The sequence below is a fragment of the Molothrus aeneus genome, chromosome 9, assembly GCF_037042795.1.
Source record: "Molothrus aeneus isolate 106 chromosome 9, BPBGC_Maene_1.0, whole genome shotgun sequence".
Taxonomy (NCBI): domain Eukaryota; kingdom Metazoa; phylum Chordata; class Aves; order Passeriformes; family Icteridae; genus Molothrus; species Molothrus aeneus.
In genome coordinates, this window is record NC_089654.1 from 27,386,145 (window position 1) to 27,412,067 (window position 25,923).

Here is a 25,923-nt window from a genome sequence, read left to right on the forward strand (position 1 = left end):
GCATTATTATTATTTTCTTGGGGAAAAGATGGAAATTGTCATCTCTGATTATGTCAACAACTCCTTGGCTTGCCCCTCCGTGCTGTATCCCACTGTTAGCAGGCTGGGTCTGGTGATGGGTTATGTCAATTTAGCTGCACACATCCCTGAGCTGTCTGCTCCAAGTGGAGGCTGGCACGTTCTGTGCAAGGACAATCAACCAGGCACGTGCATTTGAGGAGCCCAGGAGCCCCCCAAGCTGGAATGGGTTTAGGAGCAGCGTGTTCCATGTTTGTTCTTTGTGTTCTGTCGATGGCATCTTCCCTCCACCCACAGCGCCCTCTCCCCCTCACCTCCAGTAACCCTCAGCGTTAGCTTTGGCTGCTGCTTCTCTGTGTTGCTGTTGCACCGTCACCGCAGGCTGCCATTATCTGCTTTTTTTTATTATTGTTTATTTATTTATTTATTTCAAGCATCCCATGAGTTTACTCTGAGCACACTCCATCCAAAGCACAGAGACAATGGTCGGCAGATACCACTTGCACTTTTCTCTGCCAGATGAAACCTCCCCACCACTTTTATTTTCTGCTGCCTGTTTCTGTTTTTCTAATATACTTCTAAAATGCAATATGGAAATTGGCTACCATTGTTATTAACACCAACCCCCTCCCACTCCCTGTGGCGAAACCCTGCCTGGCTGGGTGGAGCCTCCATGCCCGGATCAATTCCCTGCTGTAACTCGGATTCGTCGCACAAAAAGCCCCGGAGGGCCGGAGCGGCCGCAGAGGAGCCCGTGGCACCCCGAAAACAGAAAGAGGCAGACAGCCCATCTGGGCAGGGAGCGCTGGCCCAGCTGCCTCTGCCAGAGCCCAGGCTGCTCCCAGCCAGGGCGGGCAGCAGCTCTGACACTGTGGGGTGTCTTTGCAGGAGAAGCGGATCGTGTTCCTGGACTCGGCCAACACGCGCCTGATGAGTGCCCTGACGCAGGTAAAGGAGCGCTACACCATGCACGTCCGGAATGGCAACCCTCCCAAGCTTTCCATCACGGAGAATGGTGAATTTAAGAACAGCAGTTTCTAATTCTGCAGGTGCTGCCAACCACCTCCGTGGAAGAGCAAGACGGAGCAGAGCCAAGACCCCTCACCGTCACTGATTGTTGCACATAGTTCTTCTGTAAAAGGAAAATTGTATTGTTTGAAGATTGTATTGTTTGAAGATTGTTCGAAAATTGTTTTAGAGTTGTATTTTAAAATTGTATTTTAAATTGTTTTAAGATAGTATTGTACATTCAATAAAATTGAAAAGCAACTCTGAAGGGTGGGCTTTAATTCCCCACTCAGGGCCAGGAGAACCAGGCTCCCCAGAATAAGTCCTTGTGGATCACTGTGTAAATAGAGGGAGCTCTTGGGTTGTGTACAGAAAATGCCAATGTAATATACCAAAAGGAAGTGAATACTGTAGATTTTTTAATTATTGCTATTTTTATTATTATTATTATTATGTTGTTGTTGTTATTGTTGATGTTGTTGTTTTTCTCTTGTTGAAAGCACTGCAGTCCTGGGAGGAGGAAGAGGGGGGTGTGTGTGCGTGTGTGTTGTGGGTGAGACGTGAGCAGCGGGTGACCCGAGGCAGCAACTGGCTGATCAAAGGACATGAATGGAGTGAAATGAATTCCATAGGAAAACTCACCAGCTGGGTTTATTCCCCTCTTCCCCAGCTGGTCTTTAGCTGAATGCAAACTTGATAGCAAATGTTTTAGCACGAGAACTGGCTCTTGCTGTGTCCTGTACCTACTTCTGATAGGGCTCTGTCATAAAACAGCCTTTCTGGAGAAGGTACAAAGTGGGAGCAGCAAGCTGGATTCCTGGAATTTGCACAGTCAGGCTTCCTGTCAGACAGAGGGAATCTGCAGGATTTTGTGGTAGGATTCTTTCTTTTGTAGCCCAGTTCTGATGCAGTTTTATATTTTCTTCTGTTTGGAGGATTTACAGACCTGTAAATACTTTTTTAACGATTTCTAGCCAATCCCTACTGTACACCCCCTGCAGAGGCACCCTGAATTCCCTCTCTGCTCTCCATCAGGAACAGACAGGTTAATCCTCTCGGGAAAGGGCTAACCAAAGGGTGCCCATGCCCAGCACAGGAAATTCCATATGCAAAAGTCCCTTTTTCTAGAGGATTTCTGTATTTTAATGCTCACTAATTTTCACTATTTCAGCCACTTGCTTAGCCAGTGTAGTTCCAATGAAAGGTACTTTCTGCACCTTTGTTGAAAGATCTTCCATTTCTGCTGAAATTTTCCTTTCTCTGGATAATTTAAAGGGATTTTTTGAGTTCTGTAAACTGCAGTTCTTTTTAGGAGTTTTGACTAAGTTTTTGTCTCCAGTTTCTTTCAGTTGTGTTTCATAGAAGCATGATTCCAGACTGTGTGTGAATGGGATATTGCTCCAAAGTGACCTTCTCCTGGGAGACAGTGACATTCACAACCTGTAACAGATGAACACTAAATGGCTTGGTATTGTCAATTCTCATGATTCATCAAGTGCCACGATATTTTATCTGAGAGAGGGTTGGTTTTTTTTTAATCTCAGATTCTGAAGTCAAGTGTGAATTTTTACTTTCAGCTTTTGCTGTGCATTTCTAGCCCTCAAACCCTCACAGTAAATGCAAGTATTGCAGCACTGATTGAAATTGTTAATTACAGAAACATACTGATAACAGCAAGTGTGATTAACCATTCTCATGTGCTGTGGAAATTGGAAAAGTTTACTTCAGTTTGAGACAAAACCTTGAGAGGTGCCTCAGTGTGGGATTGTCTCATGAAAAATGCAGGAGTGTCTAAGCCAGTTCCCTGCACATGAGTTATTGGCAATACCAAGACCCAAACCTGGTGTCTGTTGCTAAGTTTGCCTGGTTTTTGGAAATGAGTTCATCCCAGCCCTCTGGCTGATGCAGGAGGTGGCAGAGCAGTGTGTGTGCTCTGGTGTCACGATGCTCAAGCCACCATCACCACCCCCGTGTGTTCTGTGCATCAGTGCAGAGCCCCTGTGCTGTAGGATGTGTGTGCATCAATCCTAGCCAGGCCTTCTGGAGCACAGCAGTGAGCTGGGGTGTGGGGTTAATGCTCAGCTCTTTGGGATCAGAGCTGCTCTGGCTGCTCGGCCGGGACTCGGTGCTGGTGGCACTGACACTCCTGGGGTTGTGCTCTGCATTGGCTCAGCAGTGGTTACTTTTCCATACTTTCCAAACCGTCTTCCAGCTCTAGATCCTTGCTGACCTCTGATATTTTATTCCTCAAACTGTGCCTTTGAGTTTCTCCTTTCTCCCTTCAGGCATCGCAGCCGTAGCAACTTCTCCAGTTTGTGTTGAGCTGTCATGTGAGGGCCTCATTTACACAAACCCTTTTTGTGGGCTCTTTCTGTGGGATCTGCATGTCCCTGGAGCCATGTACTGTAATTGTACAGCTGTAGCATGGGGGAACGTGTTCCCATCCCTTTTGGGATGGGCATGTGAACCTGCCCCCCTTGTGGCACGGTGCAGGTGATGTGGGTGTGCTGTGAGCGAGGTGTGAGCGAGTGCCCGTGGGGCTGCACTGACAGAACAAGGCAGAAGCAGATGCGTTGGTCTAGGAGAGTTATTCCAGCATTATTTTGGGAAACACCTTTCCCCAGAGCTCCCCAGTGCTCTGGTAATGTCAGGGGTCACTGGCTGACTTGTGTGGTTTGATGCTGAGGTGTCCACTTTGGTTTCTGCAATAGGGGCAGCATTTCAGCCTGGATTTTTAGAGGGGAAATAAAAATCCCTGCCTCAGTATTGGTGAGGTGTTTGGTAGTGCATCATTCCAGTACTGTACGTTCTCCTGTGTGTTTCTCAAGCTTGTAGAATGCTTGTAGGAAGAAGCAGTGGCTGTCTCAGAGCCTAACCCCTCGCTGTGGTCTCAGAGCTCGTTTCTAGGTTGGTTGTTTCTCTGCTTTTCCACTTTCTCCCCTCAGGTGCCAGGCATGCTCCTCCAGCTCTGCCACCGAGGGGTGAAGGTTGCAGAGTCAGTGCTGCTAGACTGGAATTGATCTGCTGCAGCACAAAACACTGCTCCTGAGTCCTGCAGGCAGCTGTCTCTCCTAGTTTGTTACCAAGCAGCCTTCCAGAAAACTTTCAGCCGCCTCAAGCTGACAATATGTGAAAATGCCAGTTTCCATTTTGTCCAGACTGATAAAATCCATGCTCTGTTCAGGAGCAGGAGCCCTGCCTGGGCCTGATCACGTTTGGGTTTAGACTCATGGCCAGTGGGCTCTGAGGGAGTGAATGGTGCAATGTGTGATGGGGAGCTGGCTTTGTGTTCACACTCTGAGCAAAGGCTGATGGCTGTCTCTAATCTGTGCAAGGAGCTGCTGCTCTCACTGGGGAACAGATGATGTAGTGCAGGAAAAATTGGATAGCCTGGAGGAGGAATACTCATGTTCCTCAGACTGAACAGGAAAGTCACCCCATCTTGGTGTCTCAGTCCATGCTGGCCACGTTGGTACCATTCTAGGAGGGTTCTCTCCAAACCCCAAAGCCACCTGGGCTTCCTGAGTGCTCAGGAAAAGCTTGAGGCCAGCACAGCAGGGCAGGGAGATGGAGCAGCCTCCTGTGTGTGGCCTCTTGGCAGGTTGTGTGTGGTGTCTGCAGGGTGTGAGGTGAGCAGGGACGGGCTCTGAGAGGACAGAGGGAGCATGGCCTAGGCAGCATCCTGTAAATCCCTGTTCTTTGCAACTGTAGGAATTCAGGCCTTTTTTTTTTTTCTAGGGGAAATAGATTTCACATCTAGGAATTACCAACTGTTACTTCCCTGGTGTATCCAAAATGGGTAGCTTTTTACAAAAGCACAGATCCATACAGCTACACATTTTGCCACATTCTTCTTCAGTGGCATAACTCAGGCAGGGAATCTACAGGAGCGTGGAAAGGGATGTGTGTATTTTCTAGTTAGAGAATATGAGGTGTATCCACTAATAAATTATTCATCCATCTAAAATCATCAAAGAAATGGGGTTTATTTTGCATTCATGTAATTGCTTTGGTTTGCCTGTGAGATTTTCCCCCATGATATATTCATTTCATGTTCTGATGCTTGCATAAACCCACCAGCTTTTAACTTAGAAGTCCATGAATTTTACAGCCATGTCCATGGAATGTGTCAGCAATACTTACTTGTGTGGATGAATTCTGCTTGTGTTCTGCAAAAATGTCTGTGTTGTTCCTGGAGAACAATTCCTGTCCCAGTTGAACCATGACGTGCATTTCCATCAGTGGTGGGCATGGTCTGCCAGAGGAAAAAGGGTTAAATTTAGGGTGATGTTTTTAAATGTTTTCCTTCTCCACAGTAAGTTAACCCCCAGGAGAGTGAGCATGTCCTTACAGATCATGCCTGCCAGGAATCCTACCTGCAAAAATAGATTTTTCTGTCTCAAGGGCCTTAATAAGAGTGTTACTACACAGAACTGTTCTACAGTGATAGCTCTAAATAATTTATTTTTTATTTCAACAAAGTACACCTTTAAAAAGGAATAAACTTGTTTTTCAAGCCGTATTTTTATGCTTGTAGCACTGGACTGTTTGGTCTCTGAGATCCATTTCTGCATTTCATTGCCTGGGTTTGTTCTAAAGAAGATTTATTTTTGTTCTGTGAATAATTTTTGAAGGTTCTTGTAATATGTACAGATATAGATACATTTGAGGACTTTTATTGATATTCCTACAAAGAATACAAATAAACTTTAACTTTAAACAGTTTGGACTCTGTAAACTTACACTGATTTTAAGTCCCCCTCTTTTCTGTGCTCAGGTTGTGTTCGTGTAAATGCAGGGGGTGCAGGGGAAGGAATTCCCACTGGGACAAAATGTTTGGGACAGAGCAGCTCCCACCTGGAGCAGCCTGAGCAAACCAAGGGCTGAGGGGAACAGGATCAATTCCTGCCTCCTGAGGCTGGGAAATCTCTGGCATTGTGGAGTGAGAGAGCGACAAGCTGTGGAGACACTGAGAACTGCTCTCTGCTTCCTTTAGCCGTTTTAGGGTTTTTCACTGAGTGCTGAAAAGAGAGTTCTGTGTATTAATTACTGTGGTTATTCCCCTCACACCAAACCAATGAATGTGATCAGCCTAGTTTTCCTGTTCAGTCCATTCCTAAATTACACATTCTCACACAGCAGCCCAAAGCTGCAGAGTTGGAGGCGTGAACATGCAGAGGGATATTATTTACAGGTTCACATCAAATGCTGGATTCTAAGATATTTACATTTATTCTTCATATATGTATGAAATAGTGAATGGGAAAACCTTCCACAGTGAACTTACTGAGTGTAAAATCCATACTCAAGGGAGGGTTTTGGCAAAGTTTCTCTATTTGAATTTCACAGAGTTCTTCTTTCTCCATAGTTTCAAAGCCTGCAGGATGCCCACAGCAGACCCACAGTGCCCTGGGGCTGGCCCTACCCCATGTGCTCTGCTCCAGCCTCTGCATGGCACTGGGATAATACAGCAGTAAAACTGGGGCAACTCTGGGCTTTTCTGTCCCAAACCCAGGTGTTCTATCTGGCAGAGGGCTTTGGATTCCACTTTACTCCACTGTGTATGTGAATGTGCAAATTCTCCCATTTCCAGCCACTCTGGACAGAGCACACAGGGCTCTGGAGCCTGTCTTGCCACTCTTCCCAAGTTCCCTTGGGAAATCTCTTGGGAGAAGCTCCCCTCCAAGAGTCCTCCTGCCCAAAGGATGCAAGTGTGCAACCTTGACTGATTTCCAAGGATGTGTGCTGCTGCTTTACATTGAACAGCAGCTGCTGCTTAGATCCATTAGCAGATGGAATAGCAATTTGCTTACTCTGAGATATGAGTTTCAGAAGAGAGTGCTTGGTCTTGCTAGGACCCATCTCACATTGCTGCCCTTCACCTTTCTCCTGGTCCCACAGATTAAATATCCTCATGTCTCCAGAAGATGTGTTAAATTCCTGCTTTTTGCTGTAGGGGTAGATCAAATATCCTGGTTGTAGGCTTGAGACTTGGCTACCTGTCTGTTCTTCCTGCAGCCAGCATGAATTCCTTGTCCTTACTCAGCTCCATCCTGCTAATGTGATTGGAAATGTGAGTTCTGTTAGAGCTGAGCCCACTTTTCAAGACCCTCCTTAGCCCAGCTCAGTAGCTAAGCAGCCTGGGCTGAAATGGAAGGAATTATTACTAATATTGCAGATGTCATGGTGGCTGCCAGGAGCAGGGCATTTGGGATTGATGGTCCCAGCACCCTCCAAGTTTTCCAGCTTTCACACTATAATGGGACCCAAAGGGCTGTTGTGTCACAAGTGGAGGGGGATCACAAGGGACCCAGTGCTGACCCCAGTGAAGAATGACACAGTGATGACAGAATCTACCTGAGAGTGAAAAGTGACCTGCACAGAGACGAGTGACATTTCTCACCACCTTTTCTCTGCTGTCCAGCAGATGCAGACAGTGGGAGCAGTTCCTGCTCTGCATGGCAAGGTGCAAGTTCTGCCTGCAGTGAGGGAGGAGTTAGAGCTGAGCTGCAGGATGCAGTTACTGCAGGATGCAGGTACTCAGCCCTTCCCTGCCTTCACGAGGGTCTGACATGGACCATCCATGCTGGACCCTACCTGAACTCCACTATGGATTGTTACTGGTGTTGCAGGGGCCGTTGTGAGGATTTGCCCTTCCTCCCTCAGAGAGCAGGGCTGTTACTCCTGAGCACTCCAGAGCTGTGCAAAACATCCTGCTGCAGAGCCAACAGCGTCTCTGAAAGGAGGAACTGCCCTCACCAGGGACACAAATTAGGAATGTCCAGTAAAAAACAGCTCTCTGAAGGCTTTGAAAAGATGCTTGGTGGATTTCAGTTCTTACCAGTGAGAGTGTGGCCTCCCAGTTAGCTGCAGTCCCTGGGAGCACACATCCCTTTGGGCATGGGGTTGTACCTAGAACAAGTCCCTTTTCCCTGGACTGCAGGTGTGGATCATAGGTGTGTCTCACAGTTCAAAGCTCTGGTGCTAAGTGACACCTCTGTGTGCACTGGTTCCCTCAGCACTTTCAAAGGATTTTTTCCAGGACTCAGGACTTCCCTGGTGGGAAGGATTGGTGGAGGATTGACTTCCCTTTTCCTCAGAAAAGGTACTGCAAATATTTAGTTTATATTGTTGGATGTTATTTAGGATCAGGAAGGCCAGAAGAACTTGGACGTGATAGAGACTGTCATAACTGGGATTAAGTAGAGCCTTTCAGATTTTTCTCATTCTTTAGGAAACTGATTGGCAGCTCCCTGTCATGCCAGAATCTGTGCTCTACTGGGAAGCATTTAGAAAGTCATTGCTGCAGCAAAAAGTAGATAAAATACTTGCCATCTCCTCTGGGGTTGACTGAAGGGTGGAAAGATTGTTGCTCCCTCAGTTACAAATTCTTTGTCATGGGTTTTTGTTGGGGTTTTTTGTTGGATTTTTTGGTTGTTGTTTTTGGGGGTTTTGGTGGGTTTTGTTGTTTTTGGGCTTTTGTTTTGTGTTGGGGTTTTTTGCTTTTGTTTTGGGTGTTTTTTTTGAAAACTCTCCCCGTGGGCAGAGTCCAGACAGGCTTTGGGAAAACAGGGATCTTAAAATGGAAAGTCCATCTGCCCCAACTGCTGACTTGACAAGTGTGCTGCTGAAATCAGCCACTGGAATCAGCTGCTGGAATCAGCCACTGGAATCAGTGCCTAAGGGGGAAGAGGGAAAGGCTGAAGGAAGCCATGTCCCCAGTCCCACTCACAGCTCACCACAGCAATGCTCTGCTCCCTCGTGGCTCCCAGCTGTTGTGAGAGCTCTGCCCGTGTGCTGCTGTCTGGGGGGTTTTCCTGAGGGTGTTTGCTGTGGTGATGTGCCCTGGAGAGCTGGCATCATGTCCCCAGTTGCTGCTCCCACTTGGCTGCAGGGTTTCTCCTGTCCTGGCCAGGGACAGAGGCTCAGGGTTATCAGGGGCACCTGGGGAGTTCACAGCAAGCAGCAGTGGTTATCCCAGAGATCAGAAATCCTGAGGGAAAAGAACAATTTATTGTCAATAGTGGCTTTTCAGCTGCCTTTCCAAACGACTAAAATGACCTCATCAGCTGGTGGCAGCCACTCCACTCCCAGAGGAGCTGGGTGGGTCCCAGCCAGGGTTGGTGTCCTGTCAGCAGCTCTGGTGGGAGCACAGCTGCTGCCCTGCCCTCAGCCCAGGGCAGGAATGGCTGCAATGCTGTGGGGCAGGAATCAGCTCCTTTGGCAGATTTGTCCTTGGGGAGCAGCTCAGATGGTCCTTGGGCCAAAAATACACAGGCATCTGATTTCAGGATGATTTTAGGATCCAAGTATTTGGCTGGTTCTGGATGTGAAGATTTGGGCAGGTGTTTCCCTGGTGATTTGGCTCTGTGCAGCTTTCCTGGATTCACAGCTTTCCTGCAGTTTGCCCAGGTGTAGGACTGTGCTGGTACTGATTCATTCTCTCACTGGGGCAGGCCTGGTCTCATGCTGATGCTCCCCAACAATAGATGCCCTTCCAGATTGGGGCAATAAATACTAACCTGGCCTGGCCCTAAACAGTAAAAGCAATTTTTGCTCCAGATACGTTCACTGCGCACCTTGGCACAAGGTAAAAGGTGGGGTTGTTGTCTTACAGTCTTTGGAGCATCAGCACCAGTACTTTGGCTGCTGGCTCACCCCCCAGACACAAAGCAGGGTGCAATCAAATAGTTTGAAAGTTTTAAAGTGACAGTGAAGCTTTTACACCTTCCAATGCAACATTTGCAGTTGACTTTGATCAGGGATTTGAAGGTGCATCATCATAGAGAGACCATCCTGGTGGGCTCATCAGAGTGGTAATGCTTTTATCGGCTGATGGAAAACCTGGAGGAGCCCAGCGACCTGGAATCTGTTTAACTTGGATCTGGCCCAGTCCAGTTTGTGGCAGGCTGGCTGCTTTCCCCATGGGAAAGGAGAAAATGCAGTCAATCAAAAGTTTTGGCATCGCTATTTCAACCTGCCTGTAGTTCTTCCATGTGGGGATTGGCATTTTCATTGCCAGGGCTCCACAGGGAACCTGCAAGTGTTTAATTTCATTTTAGTCTCTCTAATAGCTCTGTGAGTGGTGGGTGGGTACATACCACACTCAAGCCCAGTTTTTCCTCATTTCTCACGTTCCTGCTACACTTTTTGTCTCCTAAGGGTCACAGCTATCAGAGGGGCCTCTACTGGAGTGAGTCTGGAATGAATTTGATAAATGATTCCTACGCAGGCATGACATGAACACACTCATTGCTACAAGTGTTTCCTTAACCACTGCTCCCTTATCAGCATGAAAAACAAGTATGTGGAGTATCTTGGGCAAATACACTTGTGCAGATGCTGGGAGAGCTACAAGCCTTATCAGCAAACAGGTTCAGTAACATTTGCAATTCAATCCACTTGGAATGGCTGTCAGTAGAATGCTCATCTTTCCTGAAAGCCTTAGGCCATCCCTGCTAACTCCAGACCTCTCTGAGATCACATCAAAATCTGTTGCTGTGACACTGTCCATGGAGACTTCCCACTCATGCTGCCCTCTAATTTGTGTCCCACTGAAGAACTAGGAACATAAAAAGCAGGACAAAGCAGATGCTGCCCAGCTAAACAAATCTCTCCTTCCTACCCACAGCACTGGGCTGCAATATTTCCCTTACAGAACTGATTATTAGGAAAAGTGAGCTAATGATCAATGGTTGTGCAATAACACACTAATGTAAATAAAGAGCCTGGCATGAGAAGTGGACAGAGAGCAATAATGACAGGCTTTGCTTGTATCCATGGGGATGAGCTGGGAACCCATGTCTGTGCTCACAGAGAGCAGGACAGCCCATCTCAGCAGCAGGGCCCCGTGTGGGGAAGTTGGCTGCTGGGAACTGTGGTGAAGGATCTCTCTTGGGCTGTCAGGCAGCTGCCACAGAACGCTGTGGTTCACTCTGAACCTGGGCTCTCAAGGAATCACATCTGGATTCTGGAAGAGGTGACAATATAGGTGTCTGTAGCCTTCATGTTTGTATTTCTGAAGGCTCTTCACCATGGAACCTACTCCCCCTTGGCAAATTCTCACCCCAGCAAAAAAGGTCAAGTGTTGAGACTGTGAGTAAAGGGCTTCATGTTTCTGTGACTGAAGAGTGGTAATGGGGAGTTGGGGGCATTCCCTATGAGGGATATGCAGCAGATTTTGCTACTTCAGCTTTGGACAGATCCTGGATAAGACATGGAAAGCTGTTGCTTTAAGTGGAGGTCAGAAGATTACAACCAGACTGGAAGGTAAGAATCTCTCTGGAAAGGAGGGCAGTAAATTGTCATAAAATGCACTTCCAAGACCTTGATTTGTAGGGACACAGTTTGTGGTGATTGGGAGTGGGTTACAGCTGTGAGCAGCAGGTGAGCAGCACTGGCAGCAATGAGCCATGGAGTGCCCAGGGGCACTGAGCAACCACCAAAGGGAGCAGAGGGCACACAGGTGCAGTGTGTGAACATGAGGGTACAAAAGGTTGGGCTAAAGAACAAGAAGGGAGGTGCTTGCAGCCTTCTGAGGTGGTCTGGTGTTACTCTGTGTGGGCAAATGCTTAAAACCTTCTGAAGTTGTATGGTGAGTCTCAACTGTGACACTGATTGGCATTTATTGATTTTGACCTCTGGATAAACAGCATGGATATGCTAACAAGACTTGGAGGATGCAAATTTGGGAGCTATCCTCAAACATGTGAGGACTAGAGCATCTTGGAAAACTAACTGAAAGGGCTGGAATAAAAAGATGGTTCAGGTGTGGGAAAAGGAAGGAAAGTACTGAAAGTACAGACAGTTAGACAAGTTATACAGCTACAAATTGTAATAACACTGTGACTGGGTTTGGATGTAGTAATTAGTGATTCACTGTGCAGAAATGTGTGAGGGAATCCCACCTGGCCTATCAGCCAGCCAGACAGCAGGAACAGAAAGGCTGTTCCACATGTAGCCATGCAAACCAGGGCAGAGCCATGGCAGCACCACCCAGTTTGCATCTCCTTTGCAGGGATGGAAGTTTGTTACACATAGCAGGGATTTTAATTTCTCCCCTGTGCCAACAGAAATCCTGAGGAGAATGAACTGTTGTTACATGGGCTGGGTGCTTTGTTGCAAACAGGGCTAAAAAGAGGCTCAGCTTTTGTGCCATCTCAGGCAACATTTTGGAGGATGCTAACTGCACATTTCAGTGTGTTATTCCAAGAGGGCAGGATCCTCTGAGGATTGGCCTTTGCAGCTCCATCCAAAGTGTGTGCTAGGCAAGCAGGACAGATCCAGCCCTGAATGCAGGGAGTTTATCTCCATGTGAGGATTTTAATGCCATGTTCCCAGCAGAGGCTTTGTGGGGCTTACCTTGGCTTCACACTGAGCTAGAACACCCCGACTGATGACTTCCACCATGGAATTTGGTGTATTCTCTCCCTCTTCAGGCACCCAGTTTGCCAGGAACAGAAAACCAACAGAGAAGCAAAACTCAGGATTGTCTGGATTGTATGCTGTGCATTGTGGAGGCACGAACTTAGGTAAGACATGTTCCTTCCCTGTGTTTCCTGCTGGTGCCTCTCTCCCTGTTGTGGAGGCAGACAAGCCCCCTGTGGAGCTGGAGGCAGACAGGAATAGTGCTGTAAAATCCCTGGAGCTCAGCTCTGACTGAAGCATTAGTGGTTTAAAGCACAAATTTATCACAGCCATCAGAGCATGCAGATTTGTGAGATGATGTAAGCAAATCCCAAGGGATACTGTGCTATCCCTGCACTATCCTGGGACACACAGCTGTGGCTGTTGAGAGCAAAGCCCTTAATGTTTGGTTCAGTGGACTGTTGGAGAAGCTGTTTTGGTAATGTTCTCTCTGAGACACTAAGCACTAAAGCCAACCCATTGCTTCTGCTTTACAGTGGCAGAAACCCAGTCTAGGGTGCAATGCAAGTGGTGTGAGCCAGGGCCTTTCATCCCTGGCACACCTCCTAAAACTCATCCCAGGGAGAAAAAACTGGAAGGCCAAGAAGAACTTGGAATTTGCTGCCTTTCAAAACTGGCTGTGTGTCTTTTCTCTTGTGCCTGCTAACACTGGGATCTTCCACATCAATTGCTTCTGCAAATCACACCCCAAACAGGCCTGGCCCCCTTCCATGCTGCTCTTATTTGCATGCCCTGAAACACGAGCTCCAACAATTACATCTTTTATATTTGCATACAACTTCTGAATGCTTTTGAGCTGATTGTAAAGGTCAGGCTGAGTGGGGAAGTGCAGGGAGTTTGAATAGATCAGTCTACCTCAGATGTCTGAAGAAGAAGAAATCACTCTGGGCTAGAGACTGTCCTGATACACATCTAAGTGTACTGGCACTGACTAGTGCTGTGGTCTAGAAATTTTAAAAAGCTGATTTTCAGTCTTGTCTTGTCCCTCCCCTCACTGTAATTTCAGAAGGCACAGCACACAGTCTCAGTCACTGCATTTTGCAGACACCAGGTAATGCAGGCAGGAGATAAGGATCATGTAGCCATACCAGACTTTGGATGCTTATGCCTCTTCCTTAACTCCTGGATCTGCAAAATAGGGATGGAAAACTTGCAAAGACTGAAATACCTGCTCCTTTTATCTCTGATCTCAAGGTACAATGTAGATGTAGAACTGTTCAGAGTGAACCTAGCTCAGTTCTTTTTTTCTGCCACTAAAATGGTTTCAGCATTACAAGATTTTAGCAGGGATAGCATTGGTTTCATGCTCTCCAGCTCAGCTTTATGCTTCAGTGTCTGTTTTCAAAGATTACTGTTCATGCAATGTCAACCAAGTCACCATCACCTCTGCTGGCATGTGGAAAGTGTCAGTGGCAGCACTTCCATCCCCTGAAGCCATGCTCTTCCTGCTGCCCTGTATCCCATTATCTCTGTGCAGACATTCCTTGTGTTTACCTGCCACGTTCCTGCCCTGCAGGCCACTTCTGCAGCAATTCTCCCCAGCAGTGCAGCCTTCAGGTGCAACCTCAGTGCCTGTGGTAATTATGTTTGAAGGTTAATGTTTCATAAAAGTATCATCAAAGCATTTCTGCCCCTCAGCCCATGATTTTGGTAGAAGACAGATTTTTTTCCTCATTTGTTGTGGTTTAACAGTTAAATGCTTGGCAGCTGGATGCTTGTTTCTACCTGATAGAGCTTTATTAAAATATGAACTGTGGGTGATCTTTTGGAAGGTGAGGGGCTCTGAAATGGCTTTTTCTCCCTGAAAATTCCCCTGAGTGCTAAAGCAGTATTTAGAGCACCAAATACATCAGGCTGTATTTGGCTAAAGATTTAATGAAAGACCAGAAATGAGGTGCTTGTGCTAGTGACTAAATGGCAAACCCCAAAATATTTATCTTCTGGCTTTGCTATATGACATGGAAAAGGGAAGACTGAAATAACAACTGTTCTAGCTGTAAAGTGAACCCTTTTTCTTAGAAATTTGCTGGTCATGTCTCTTGCAGATTTTGTTTTACCTACACACAGCTTGGGGGAACAACCCCTACCTTCCATAAAAACAAACTTTGTGCACTATAGAAATACTTTCAGTTGACAAGAATCTCCTGAACCACCAACAGCACTACCCAAAAGGTGGGGAGATGGGCACAGATGGAGCCCATTATTTCAAATCAGAGGGTTCCCAAACTCCCTTGGCATTGCATTTGTGCTAACAAGGGGTCAGATTTTGAGGGGTTTGGTGATAAAATGCCTGCTGAATTTATATGGGACAGAAGCATCCACCTTTTCTTCACCTTCCTCCCTCTTCCCACACTGGCAGTGGTAGGTGTGTGCTAGAGCCTCCATGCATTGGCTACTTCCCTTCGTCCTGCAAGTGAAACCATTGCAGTGCTGTACTCAATGCATTGTCCAAGTTGTTGCTGCATATAAAACTTAGTTTGATCTGGGAGGAACTGAAAAATTAAATAGCTGCTATAAAATGCCGTGAAATTCTGGTTTTACAAGTTAGATTTTGCGTGGGAGAAGGAAAGATGGCTGCATTTTTTTTCATGTTGTTTGTGTATCATTTCCAAGCCTTAATTGATGAATGTGATATAGTTTGAAAGATAAACATATCAAACCAGTTTTGTGGTGAAAATATTATTAAAATGAAAATAAATATGGGCCTCTCTAAGTAGGTGAGAGGGAGTGCACAAGGGAATGCTTGAAGTGAATAGGTTTGGAAGCTTTTCAGACTGGAAAAAATCCACAGCTTTGCTTACATGCAACACACATTGGTTAAAATGTATTTCAACTTTTGCATATGTTTTTGAGTATTTAGCTAAAAATGAGGCACTGCATCTAATTAGACTCTCAAAACTCACAGACAAATGCTACAGGCTCAACCCTTTGAAATGTAAATAACGCCACAGTAAAGATACTGATATGGGAGTATCAGTATGATATGGGGGTAATAAAGAGGTAAAAATGACACACCTTCTGAAAAGCTGAGGAAGAGCACCTGGGGCAGGTAGGACCAGAGCAGTGATGAGAGCTAGAATAAAGGGCTCTAACATTTTACACAGGACTTGAGTCTGTCTAACCCAGAACCTGCTCCCCAGAGTCACAAAGAGGCATTTCGGTGCCACCCCAAAGTATTCTGCATGACAGGGATACTGAGGGGGTTTTGTGCTGGGTGAAGAGACAGTATTTTCCTGAGCCTCACTCATCACAAATTTGTGCCTTAGAGCCTGAAAGTTGCTGATGTGTATTTGAGTATTAATTAGGTCAGACATGAACTATTTAGTTTTTGGCCAACCAACAGAGCTGAAGCTGGCTTTGAATTTCTCAAGGTTCCTGTCATTGAAATTGCAAGTTCATTTAGAGAACCATTCCCTTCTTTAAAACTTGGGCAAGATAAACATTCCTTAAAAGCATCCCCAATTCTAAAAGTTATTTGTAAGAGTTATATGCAAGCAGTGTCTCATCAGAGAAATATGAAAAGTGGTTAAAGGCAGGAACATGAGTTAGAAAAGCGAAGTTTTACATCCTAATCGCTCCCAAAATCACTGCAGGGAGAGACAAGGTTGTGGTGCTAAGCCCAGCCAGCTGGTTGTTTGTAAGATGGTGAGTGAAATGTTCAAAATTCACAAATCCCAAAGAGGAGGGTGATGGCTGGTGGATATAACCAGAGTAACGATTAACCCCCGTTTATGAAGGCACAGACCACGGTGTTCCACTGTGGCCTGGAACACCTCAAGCTGTAAAACGGCAGTGCCCATGCAGAGGCGTCCAGCGCTTCAGTTTAAAAATCCCGTGTGCCGTCCCTCCCTGGTCCCGGAGCAGAGCAATGGTTTGGGAAGCTGCTCACGACCACAGGGTGGAGCTGAAGCCCTTTTAGTTCGTGCCGTTCCTTGTGTAACTTGGCGTTCCCGGAGAAAAGCCGGTTTGGGCTGTTGGCAGCCCCCTCTGGAGCGCTCATTATGGCGGTGACCTCATTCCGCTCTAGGGGAGGTCACGGAACGCATTCGGGGGCTGAGGGTGCTCCAACAGGGTGCTCTTGTTTGGATCTCCACACAAACAGGACTTGTGATGCATTCGTAGCACAGTCAGTCATGTGAAATCATCGTTGTCTCTGAGTGCCTGTAATAAAGGCTCTGACCTGAATAAGTGAAGGGAAAACACAGCCGAGAGGAACTTATCGGGGTGAAGAATGTGTATGTTAAACAGTACGTTTTCTTTGTTTCTCAATTCAGCTTTTCTGCTCGAAATGATTTTGAGTGACAGCACCGGATCCATGAAGGACAGGATGGGAGCTTGGATGGGGCAGGAGTAGGGAAAATAGGACTTGTTTTGAAAACAAATTCCAAGCAGATGGGCCGAGCAGCGGGAGGGCGAACGCGGTTGTTCAGATCACTTGGTGCTCGTTATTTGTTCTTTGTCCCGTCCTGCTTACTCGGGCTCCAGTTCCCTGCTTTCCACCTGCAACCAGACTCCCCTTATCTCACCGATTCCTCCCCTCACTGCCCTTTTCCCACAGCTGGCTCGCAGCAGAGCCTGATCTCCTGACGGCTGGCCACGTGTTGGGGACTATTTAAGAGCCTTCTTCCCGGTCCTGGAGGGTGCCCGGTGCCAGCCGAGGTGGCACTGTGGCTGTTTCTTGCCTCTCCTTGAGGAGCAGCTTCCCGAAGCGTGTGTCCTGCTGGTCAGGAGCTCCATTTCATTATCCCTGTTGAGTTTAGCTACGGTGGCTGAATGTCTCCATGCCTACAGCTTTGAGAGCAAAACCAGCTCCAGAATCCAGCTGGGCCTGTGGCTCCAAGTCCTGTGAGGGTCAGCTGTGCCAGGAGAAGGTGTAGGTGTGAATCTACCACTGGTGAGCAGCTGTGCTTTTGTTACGTGGATTTTGTTCAGGCCATGAAAAGACACACTGACAGCAGCTGTGACTATGGAAGACCTTATTCTCCTCTTGTACCTGTTAGGGCTCTGCTGGAGGCTGCAGTCACCTTTATGTGCCAGCAGCAGAGACTGTGCCCTGCCCCACCCCAGGTGAGATTTCAAGTGCTGATCAAAGGGGTTACAGCTCACTCATCCAGCCTTTTCCAAAGTGTGAGAGGGCTCACAGGTTTCTGTGGGTAGCTCCCAGCTGGCAGGTGCTGATGGGCACCCGTGAAGCAGAACATCTTGAGCCAGCTCAGCCAGAAGTGCTGAGAAGAAGTCTGTCATTGGCCTTGGGAGAATGGACAGCTAATCCAGCAGAAAAGCTCTCCCTGTTGGCCACATCCTAATAGGAGCTGACACAGCTCTGCAGGTAAGGGTACAGCTGTGGAAATATCCCTGCTTTTCACTTCTGAAATACTTCTGGACATTTTCAAGACATCTGAAATTTTCCTGTAAGTCAGTAGCTCCCTGTCAGACCCCATCACCAGTCCCATCTCTCCTCTCCTCCTCACTTCTGTGTAAACCCGTGTCAGAATCAGCACACCCAGTGCTCTCCCACTCCTGGTGGCTTCTGGCTCCAGCTAGCACCACTCTTGAACACACCAAATTAGTGAGACATCCGTGGTTTTGGTCCCTATTTCCCCTGTATATAACATAATGTATCATCAGGCCATGGTATCAAATGCAAGCTTATGGATTGAAACTGGCAGAGAGATCTTCCAATACCATAAAAATGCTCTGATGTGAGGGTGCTGATGTGATTGTAATCTTTGCATCTCTTCCCTGACCCAGGTGATGATGCAAAGGCATCATTATTACACTCATTAATAATTTAAGAAGCTAAGCAACAGCACCTGGAAATTAGGTGTCAATTTTGCAGGATTTCCACCAAATGAATAAGGATGAAAAATAGGTCAGGTGCAGTTATACTTGTGTCATTTTGAAGAGGGGAAGGAAATATTTTTAGCAAGAAGAAAATGCTTTCTCTCCTGCTCTGCAGCACAAGTAGGTGCCTGTAACTGATGAGGTTTCTCACACAGGATTGCTCCAGGCCTGACAGGTTGCTGATGATCTCCCCAAGCACTCACAGGAGTTGGTCTGTGTGTTCCTGTGCTGGCAGTCTCTCTGTGAGGATTTCAAGAGCCATCTTCATTTTCACATTTTGGCTCAGAGGGTTTGTAGTTCCACAAGGCTGTCTGCCATGGATTGGTGTCGTTTCTGAGTCATTTTCCCAAGCCAGCATCTTAAAACACTATTTCTTATCATTTATTTCTCTGAAAAGAAAATATGTGAGCAATGCTCACGTACTCCTCTCTGTGAGACAAGGGTGTAGTAGTGCCAGGGAGAGTTTGGGCTGATACACAGTTGTAAGGGCTGGGAGAGATACAGCTCTGAAAAGGGTTGGAGTGCTGTGCTCCATGCTGTCCATTCTGCTGCAGCCTTTATTAGCTCTGAAATAGTTCTCTCTTTTGGTTTTTAATTGCCCTTCAGGCTGGCAGTGTGAATCATGGGTATTCAAAGTTGCTTTCAACAGAGCATTTATATTGTTTATATTTAAGAGTACTATTTAAAATGCAAAACTGAGTTGTGACCTTGGCTGTGCACGTTCAGCATCTCTCAAGAGTGATCATGTTAAAAAGGAAAACTTCCATTTGTAAAAATATATTACAATTCTAGTGAAGGAAAGACCACTTTTCAAATTAAATGTTTAAATCACACCACTCAATTATTTCCCAGTATACAGCAGTACAATATGGATATAGCAGCCAATTAATTGCTCTGCCTTATGTGCTATTTTTTTTTTTCCTGGATAGCTTGAGGACCTCTGCAACTGTTCCTTTAGTGCTTTGTGCCAGTGGGGCTGTTGTGGTCAAACCATGTATTACCAAACCACTTATTACCAAAACTTCCTCACTGTGCATTCATCTCTGCACGAGCAGCACGTCCATCTCTGGAGAAGTAGTTGGGAGCACCTCACAGGACACAGCAGACTCATCTTCTGCTCAGTTGGATTTGTTTTCATGCACCTCAGGTATTGACAAGTCATTTTTCTTTCCTCAATCCCACAACACCTCAGCAGTGTGAAGCTTGTATGCATTTAAGTGCTTGTGGGGTGAATATTTCTCCAGACATAGCTGGTGTTGGGAGGAGTATTGATGTAGTAAGTTTTCACTCTTTAAGTAAAAAAGGTGGCACAGTGACTGTAACTAGAGAGCTCAAATGCAAATAAGTGTGGAGACAGAGCAGGCTTAGAAGGTAGGCCAAGTCCTATCATCTTTCCTTTCTAGGCCAGGGGACAGTTTTCCTGGGGTAGAAGAGCACATCACAGAGGATTTTGCCCTGTATCCCATCACCTAAAGCAGTACAATCCATACCTGCACCAGGAGGAGCTTGCAAGCACTGATAAGCTTGGGTCACTTTATATGTCACATTTGAGCTCATGGTATCACCTTGTGTTTCAGAAAGATATATTCTAAGTCGTATTTCTAAAACCCCCCATTTTTTCCTACAGCTTTGGGTTCTTAATGGGGGATTATAAGGTGTTAGAAGCTGCTATATTTCCACAGCTGGTACATTCTTTTCCAGCCTCAGTTCTGAGCAGCAGGAAGTGTTCTACATTATAGAAACCTCAGTTTTACATAAAGCTGGTGGGCAGGATTCCTGCTGGATGGGTCCCAGCACATGAGTGTTTACAATGATAGAAATCTTAGGGTTGCTTTCTTTTTTTAAAACCATACTCTTATTTCGGTGCTTTTGTATAAAATTTATGATTCTGAGATGCCTTTTTTAAGCTTCTAGAAAGTGAGTTGTGAGTGCAATTTTACAGCTTCTCTGTTGAGAAGGATGTACTGGAATTACCCAGAAATATCAGTATTCCCAGCTGGCCCTGTGAAATAACACCAAGTATTGGCTGGTTTTATTGCAGTGAAACTAGGAACATTATTTATATGTGTTATTATAGGAAGTAAATCATTAATTCATCTGGGCAATAGTGATATTTTCTTAATAAAGTCTCATTTTAGGATTTGGTCAGCCTCACTCCTTAGGTTAACTTTCAGTGCCAGCAGTGTTTACATAACACATAAATGCACTTGTACCTGTAATAATGTTGTGTTTTACTTCCTGAATTCATTATAGGCTCTTAAGCACTTAATCAAATTCCTTTGGATTATCTTGTGCATCCTCTTCTGCAGGCAGGTTTGTGTACCAATTTGATCATCTTTATCTGGGGGGTGCTTTTAACCTGAGCACATGTGGGACTGTTTGTTCTGCTCTTACAAATCCTGGGGAGTTACATTTGCTCTTGGGAACGTGGCTTGCCACATGCTTACATTTCAGACTATTAGGGTTTCTTTTGTTTTAAAGTAGACCCCCCAGTGAAATTTTATACTCTTGATACAATTACTCTGCATTGCATTGCAGTAACTGCATTTCAGATTTCAGTTCATTCCTGTTTATTTCTTTACATAGTTATAAAATTTCTTTTTTTTTTTTACTCTTTTAATTTGTAAACACTTCAGGAAAAATGCTTTTTATTATAAATAGAAATAATTCTGAATGTATTTGTTTTGGTCTTAAATTCCTTTCCAATTTGTAGTGAGTGCAGTGCATTATTACACATTGCTGGCTGTTGGCAGGCTTGACACTGAACCCCTGGTACTGCTCCTTTTCCATGTGTGACCAAATTTTTATGACTTCCACTGCAAAGAAGATCTTTTCCCTCTGTTTAGCTTCCCTTACATTCTGCCTGCATGCACTGGTATGTGTTTTTAGCCAGGTACACTGTCTTTCTCTTGGTTCTCATTAGATATTTTTCATTGTCCAGCTTGCCACCCCAGCAGCAGTTTCTCTTGAAGTCTGTGGCAGGATCAGAGCCAACAGGAAAATGTGACATTGTACATGGTACTTTGAACATTCCTGGAGACTTTAACCTGCTCACTGAGAAAGCTGTAAGATAGGAATGTGTAAGGAACATGAATATATGTGTTTAAATTTGCACAATATATAAATGAGAAAAATGGATGAGAAAATTATCCATTTTAAAGTCTCATTACTTTCAGATAACCCATTTTATCAAATTCTCTGTCCTGTGATATTTTTGAGGTGTCAGACTTCTCTCTGTCACACAAAGGGCACGCAGCTGGCACTTTACACAACTTGTATTGAGGCGATGACTGCTGGCAGTACCTCAGGTTAGATAAACAAACATGCTCTGTTTATGTGTTTTAAAATGTAAAAAATCCAGCAAACAATTAAGACAAATTGTTGACTTCACATTAGTAAGCTGATAATTTCTTTGTAGAAACAGAGACTTTTTTGGGTTATGAAGCTTTTATCTGTAATTATTTTTATCTCCTGTAAGCAAGGGGTCCAGATTAGAGTTCATGGCAAATACAGAACTAGCTGAGCAAATATCCTTTTCTGCAACTCAGAATTCCCATTTTTTTTCCTTGAGCATCAGCACATCCTCTAAGGCTATTTGTAATTGCAGCTGCATAGCAGATGTAGAAAAGGGCTAATACCATACAGCTGGGTCAAAGCCTTTGTATTACCATGCAGGTTTAAGGTCATCTGAAGGCCTAATCTTAACTGTGTTGTGATACCGTGTTCTGGTTCTTTTTTGTTCCTGTTTTTCATCTATCTTTTGTTTAAAACATATTTTATTTTTTAAAAAGAGCGTGCAATTAAGAAATCCTTGTGTTTCTAAGAGAGATTGTTGCTGTCAGAAGACCCAATACCTATCATGATTTTGGGTCAAGCTGTCATGGGCAGAACTCCAGAGAACACCACTTTTGGATCAGGTTTAGAGGTGCTTTGATGTTTTTCTGTTTTTATAGATTCCAGGTATGTGAATCAGAACTTTGTGAAGCTTTTATTTGGATTTAAAAATGCAGGAGAAATGAGATAAAGAAACTTCTTCCCATTATTCATGATTGTACTTTTCTCTATATAATAAGCATTAAAATCTGGATTAAACCAAACTGGAAAACTCACAGGAGTCATCCACATAATATAAAATCTACTCTGCCCTCCCTTCTAAGTTCAACATGGCGTCGTCTCAGTTGTATGGATTCTTCAAGAACTGAGTGGATCCTTGGAAATCCTTAGGAGTCAGGTGTCTGTGAAACCTGAGCCAGAAGAAGCATAGTAACCCACATGAGGGCTCAGGGTCTGGAAGAGAAAACCAGCAGCAAATTCCTTCCAAATTTGAACTGTTGGCTGTGTTAGCAGTCGGAGTAGGCAAGGGCAAAAGACAGTGGTTGTGAGCTTCTGTGGCAAAACTGCAAGGAGTGCCAGTCTTTACTGTTGTATGACTTGAGAATATTTATATTCCTCTTTCCTGACCATTTTGTGAAAATGTTGGAAAATTTTATAACTTCACCAACCAAAAATCTGCAAAAGCCATGTGCTGTCTCGTTTCTTTCTGGTAACACTAGAATAAGAAGGCAGGAGTTGCCAGGTGTTTTTGCAGAGTTCTGGCAGTGTAATGGCCACATCCCTGCTGCAGCAGGGTGTGTGCTCAGCCCAGGACAGGTCTGGGCCTGCCCGGGAGCCCAGCTGCGCCTCCAGAGCTGGGTGTTGACTCCTTGGGAATGAAGCTGTGCTGGAGCTCTGGCACAGCAGCAGAGCATTGCAGTGCAGGCCTGCACTGGGTGTTGACTCCTTGGGAATGAAGCTGTGCTGGAGCTCTGGCACAGCAGCAGAGCATTGCAGTGCAGGCCTGGGCTGGGTGTTGACTCCTTGGGAATGAAGCTGTGCTGGAGCTCTGGCACAGCAGCAGAGCATTGCAGTGCAGGCCCGCACTGGGTGTTGACTCCTTGGGAATGAAGCTGTGCTGGAGCTCTGGCACAGCAGCAGAGCACTGCAGTGCAGGCCTGCACTGGCTGTTGACTCCTTGGGAATGAAGCTGTGCTGGAGCTCTGGCACAGCAGCAGAGCACTGCAGTGCAGGCCTGCACTGGCTGTTGACTCCTTGGGAATGAAGCTGTGCTGGAGCTCTGGCACAGCAGCAGAGCACTGCAGTGCAGGCCTGCACTGGCTGTTGACTCCTTGGGAATGAAGCTGTGCTGGAGCTCTGGCAGAGCATTGCAGTGCAGGCCTGCACTGGGTGTTAACTCCTTGGGAATGAAGCTGTGCTGGAGCTCTGGCACAGCAGCAGAGCACTGCAGTGCAGGCCTGGGCTGTTCCTTGGGCAGCTGCTGCCCAGACCATGGCAGACATCCCAGCTCCAGTTCCTTTCCAGTGGGGGTGTTTTCACTTCCACTGCAGAGGTGCCAGGTGGGAAGTGGTGTTTGGCAGCAGTGATCCCGCCCAAGACCCTTGAATAGCACAGGAGAAAGCCAAGCAGTTGTCAGTAGTTGTTCTTTTTGGCTGCAGAAGGATTTCCCAGGTGTCAGGGGAGCTCTGGAAAGGGTACAGCTGTGTAGACAGCTGGGAATTACCCTCATTTCTCTGACACAGGAAAGGGCATGGCTGGAGCACTGCTGCATTCTGCAGATGCCCTGCAGACACTGCAGCTAAAACAATTTTAATTTGTTCCTTGGGTCCCATCTGCTGTCTGAGACATGAGGAATGAAATAATCATTGAGAGAGGCCTGTCTGTTGTGTGGGGATAGATGGGACAATGTGGCAGGGCTGGGTCATGAATGTCTAGACAAGCACACTGAGCTGCACTTGGTATGCTCAGATTTTGCTCAGCAGGGAGGCTCTGCAGTGTCAAGGGGTTCAGAGGTGGAAAATTCATCCTTGATGTCCAGCCTGCTCCTCTGAGCAGAGAGCAGAGTGACACTGAAGGGACAGCTCGATGGGTTGCCCAGTGAAATGCAGTTGCATCACCTTGGAGACACTCTAAATCTGATGGTCTCTTTAACAAGCTGAAAAACTATCAACATTTATGGAATTGGGAAATTATTGGTTTAACACAATGATGCATGATCCGTGAGACAGTTTTCTTGTTTGGAGTCCAAGTACTATTTGCATTTTTTTCTGGCAAACATTATACATTGCCATGGATAATTCTTCCATTTGAGTGTTTCAAGTGTGCCTTCCTCTCTTATTTGTACCACAAAATCCCTAGTTTTGAAAATGAAAATTATTGAAAATAATAGTGGTGGCTTAGAGAGTGACCTGCAAATGGAGCTGAGTATGCCCACTTGTATTCCAGGAGTGCCACAATATAGATCATCAACTGCTACTTATGTGAAGGTACATATAATGTATAACCAGCCAAGGGCCTTATTCCAAACCTAAATGAAATTGATTAGATTAAAACCACCTTCACTGACTATCTTATTTTACTGTATTGAATAATACAAAAGTTACAATTATCACTAGCAGTTTTCTTATGGGAAATCCTGTTGTGTAAGGGGTATTCATCAGAAAAATTGTATTAAAGACAACTGACTGAGAAAATTATTTGGGTAATTTCCAAAAGAGTTAATGGGAAGGAAGATATCTTTGAATTAAGATTCCATAGATTTTGACTTCCTAAGAATGATGTTATTTTCCCTGTCCCATCTGGAGGAACTTATTTCAGACATCTGTTCAGAATCTGTTCTAAGGTGCAGATTTTGTCTCTTGGTTAGAGATGCTTCATGTCCTGATCACTCCTGATACTGTTCTCAATGAATGTTTGAAAAGTTCTGTATTTTTCTTTCCCATAGTGTTATATAGAAATGAGTAGTCAATTAAAAATGTACATGCACTGAGTTGTATGTATGCATAAAATCCACAAGCTTAGAGTATATTTATTTTATGTTCAGTGAAAGAGGCAGTCACACACCTCTGTTTGGCTTAGAATGCTTTTTACTGAAGTCATTTCTCTCTTCAGTATCATATTAAAGCCTGTATTTCCAAACTCTTGACCTAAGTAAAAAAGCATTAGCTGTTTGCCACAGTTACCAATCTCACTGAAATGCTTGAGATCTGGGAATAAAAGGCCTGAACACAGCTGTGTTGAAAACAGCAGAGTGGCTTTTTCAAAGGGCTTCACCTGCAAAATTGGTGCTCTCATGACCTCTGAGATCTGGCTGCTATTTGCTGAGTTCAATTCAAGGTTTCTTATGTGTTCTTGAAGGGTTTGAGTAATACAGGGTTCTGATCCTCAGTTCTGTTCTCCTTTTGCACTGTATAACAAGAGAGGCTCTGAAGAACAGGATGCCCTGGGAGGGGGAGGCTGTGACCTGCAAGATGACAGTCAATGGCACCTGACAGCCAGTTGAGGCCCTGGTTGCTGTCATTGCTAAGGCTCCAGCCTCAGATTTCCTACCCAGGACCTCTCGAGTCAAAATGTTGCTCACCTCATTTAATCCCCAAATCCCACTGCCATGCTGCTGATGTGGGTAAAGCAAAAGGAGTTTATTTATGTGCTTGGAGGGTTGTTTTTTCCTAGTTTGAAGACTGTGGCTTTCTTTCCCAGGAATCACTAAAGGGTTTTTTGAGAAATAAGTTTCAAAATGCCTGTTGACATTTTGAGGATGTATATGCTGAGTTTCTGCTTAACATAAAACTG

At 45.4% G+C, this 25,923-nt stretch overlaps 1 protein-coding gene across 1 annotated transcript in view; it reads left to right on the plus strand.

The window, feature by feature from the left end:
- Positions 1-5,748, plus strand: part of LOC136560125 (ras GTPase-activating protein nGAP-like) — a 47,710-nt gene extending 41,962 nt beyond the window's left edge. Inside the window, exons 16-17 of the mRNA XM_066555792.1 lie at positions 907-966; positions 1,053-5,748. Coding sequence (XP_066411889.1) covers positions 907-966; positions 1,053-1,132 — 140 coding nt within the window. The 3' untranslated portion in view covers positions 1,133-5,748. The remainder of the gene's footprint in view (positions 1-906; positions 967-1,052) is intronic.
- Positions 5,749-25,923: the final 20,175 nt, after the last annotated feature.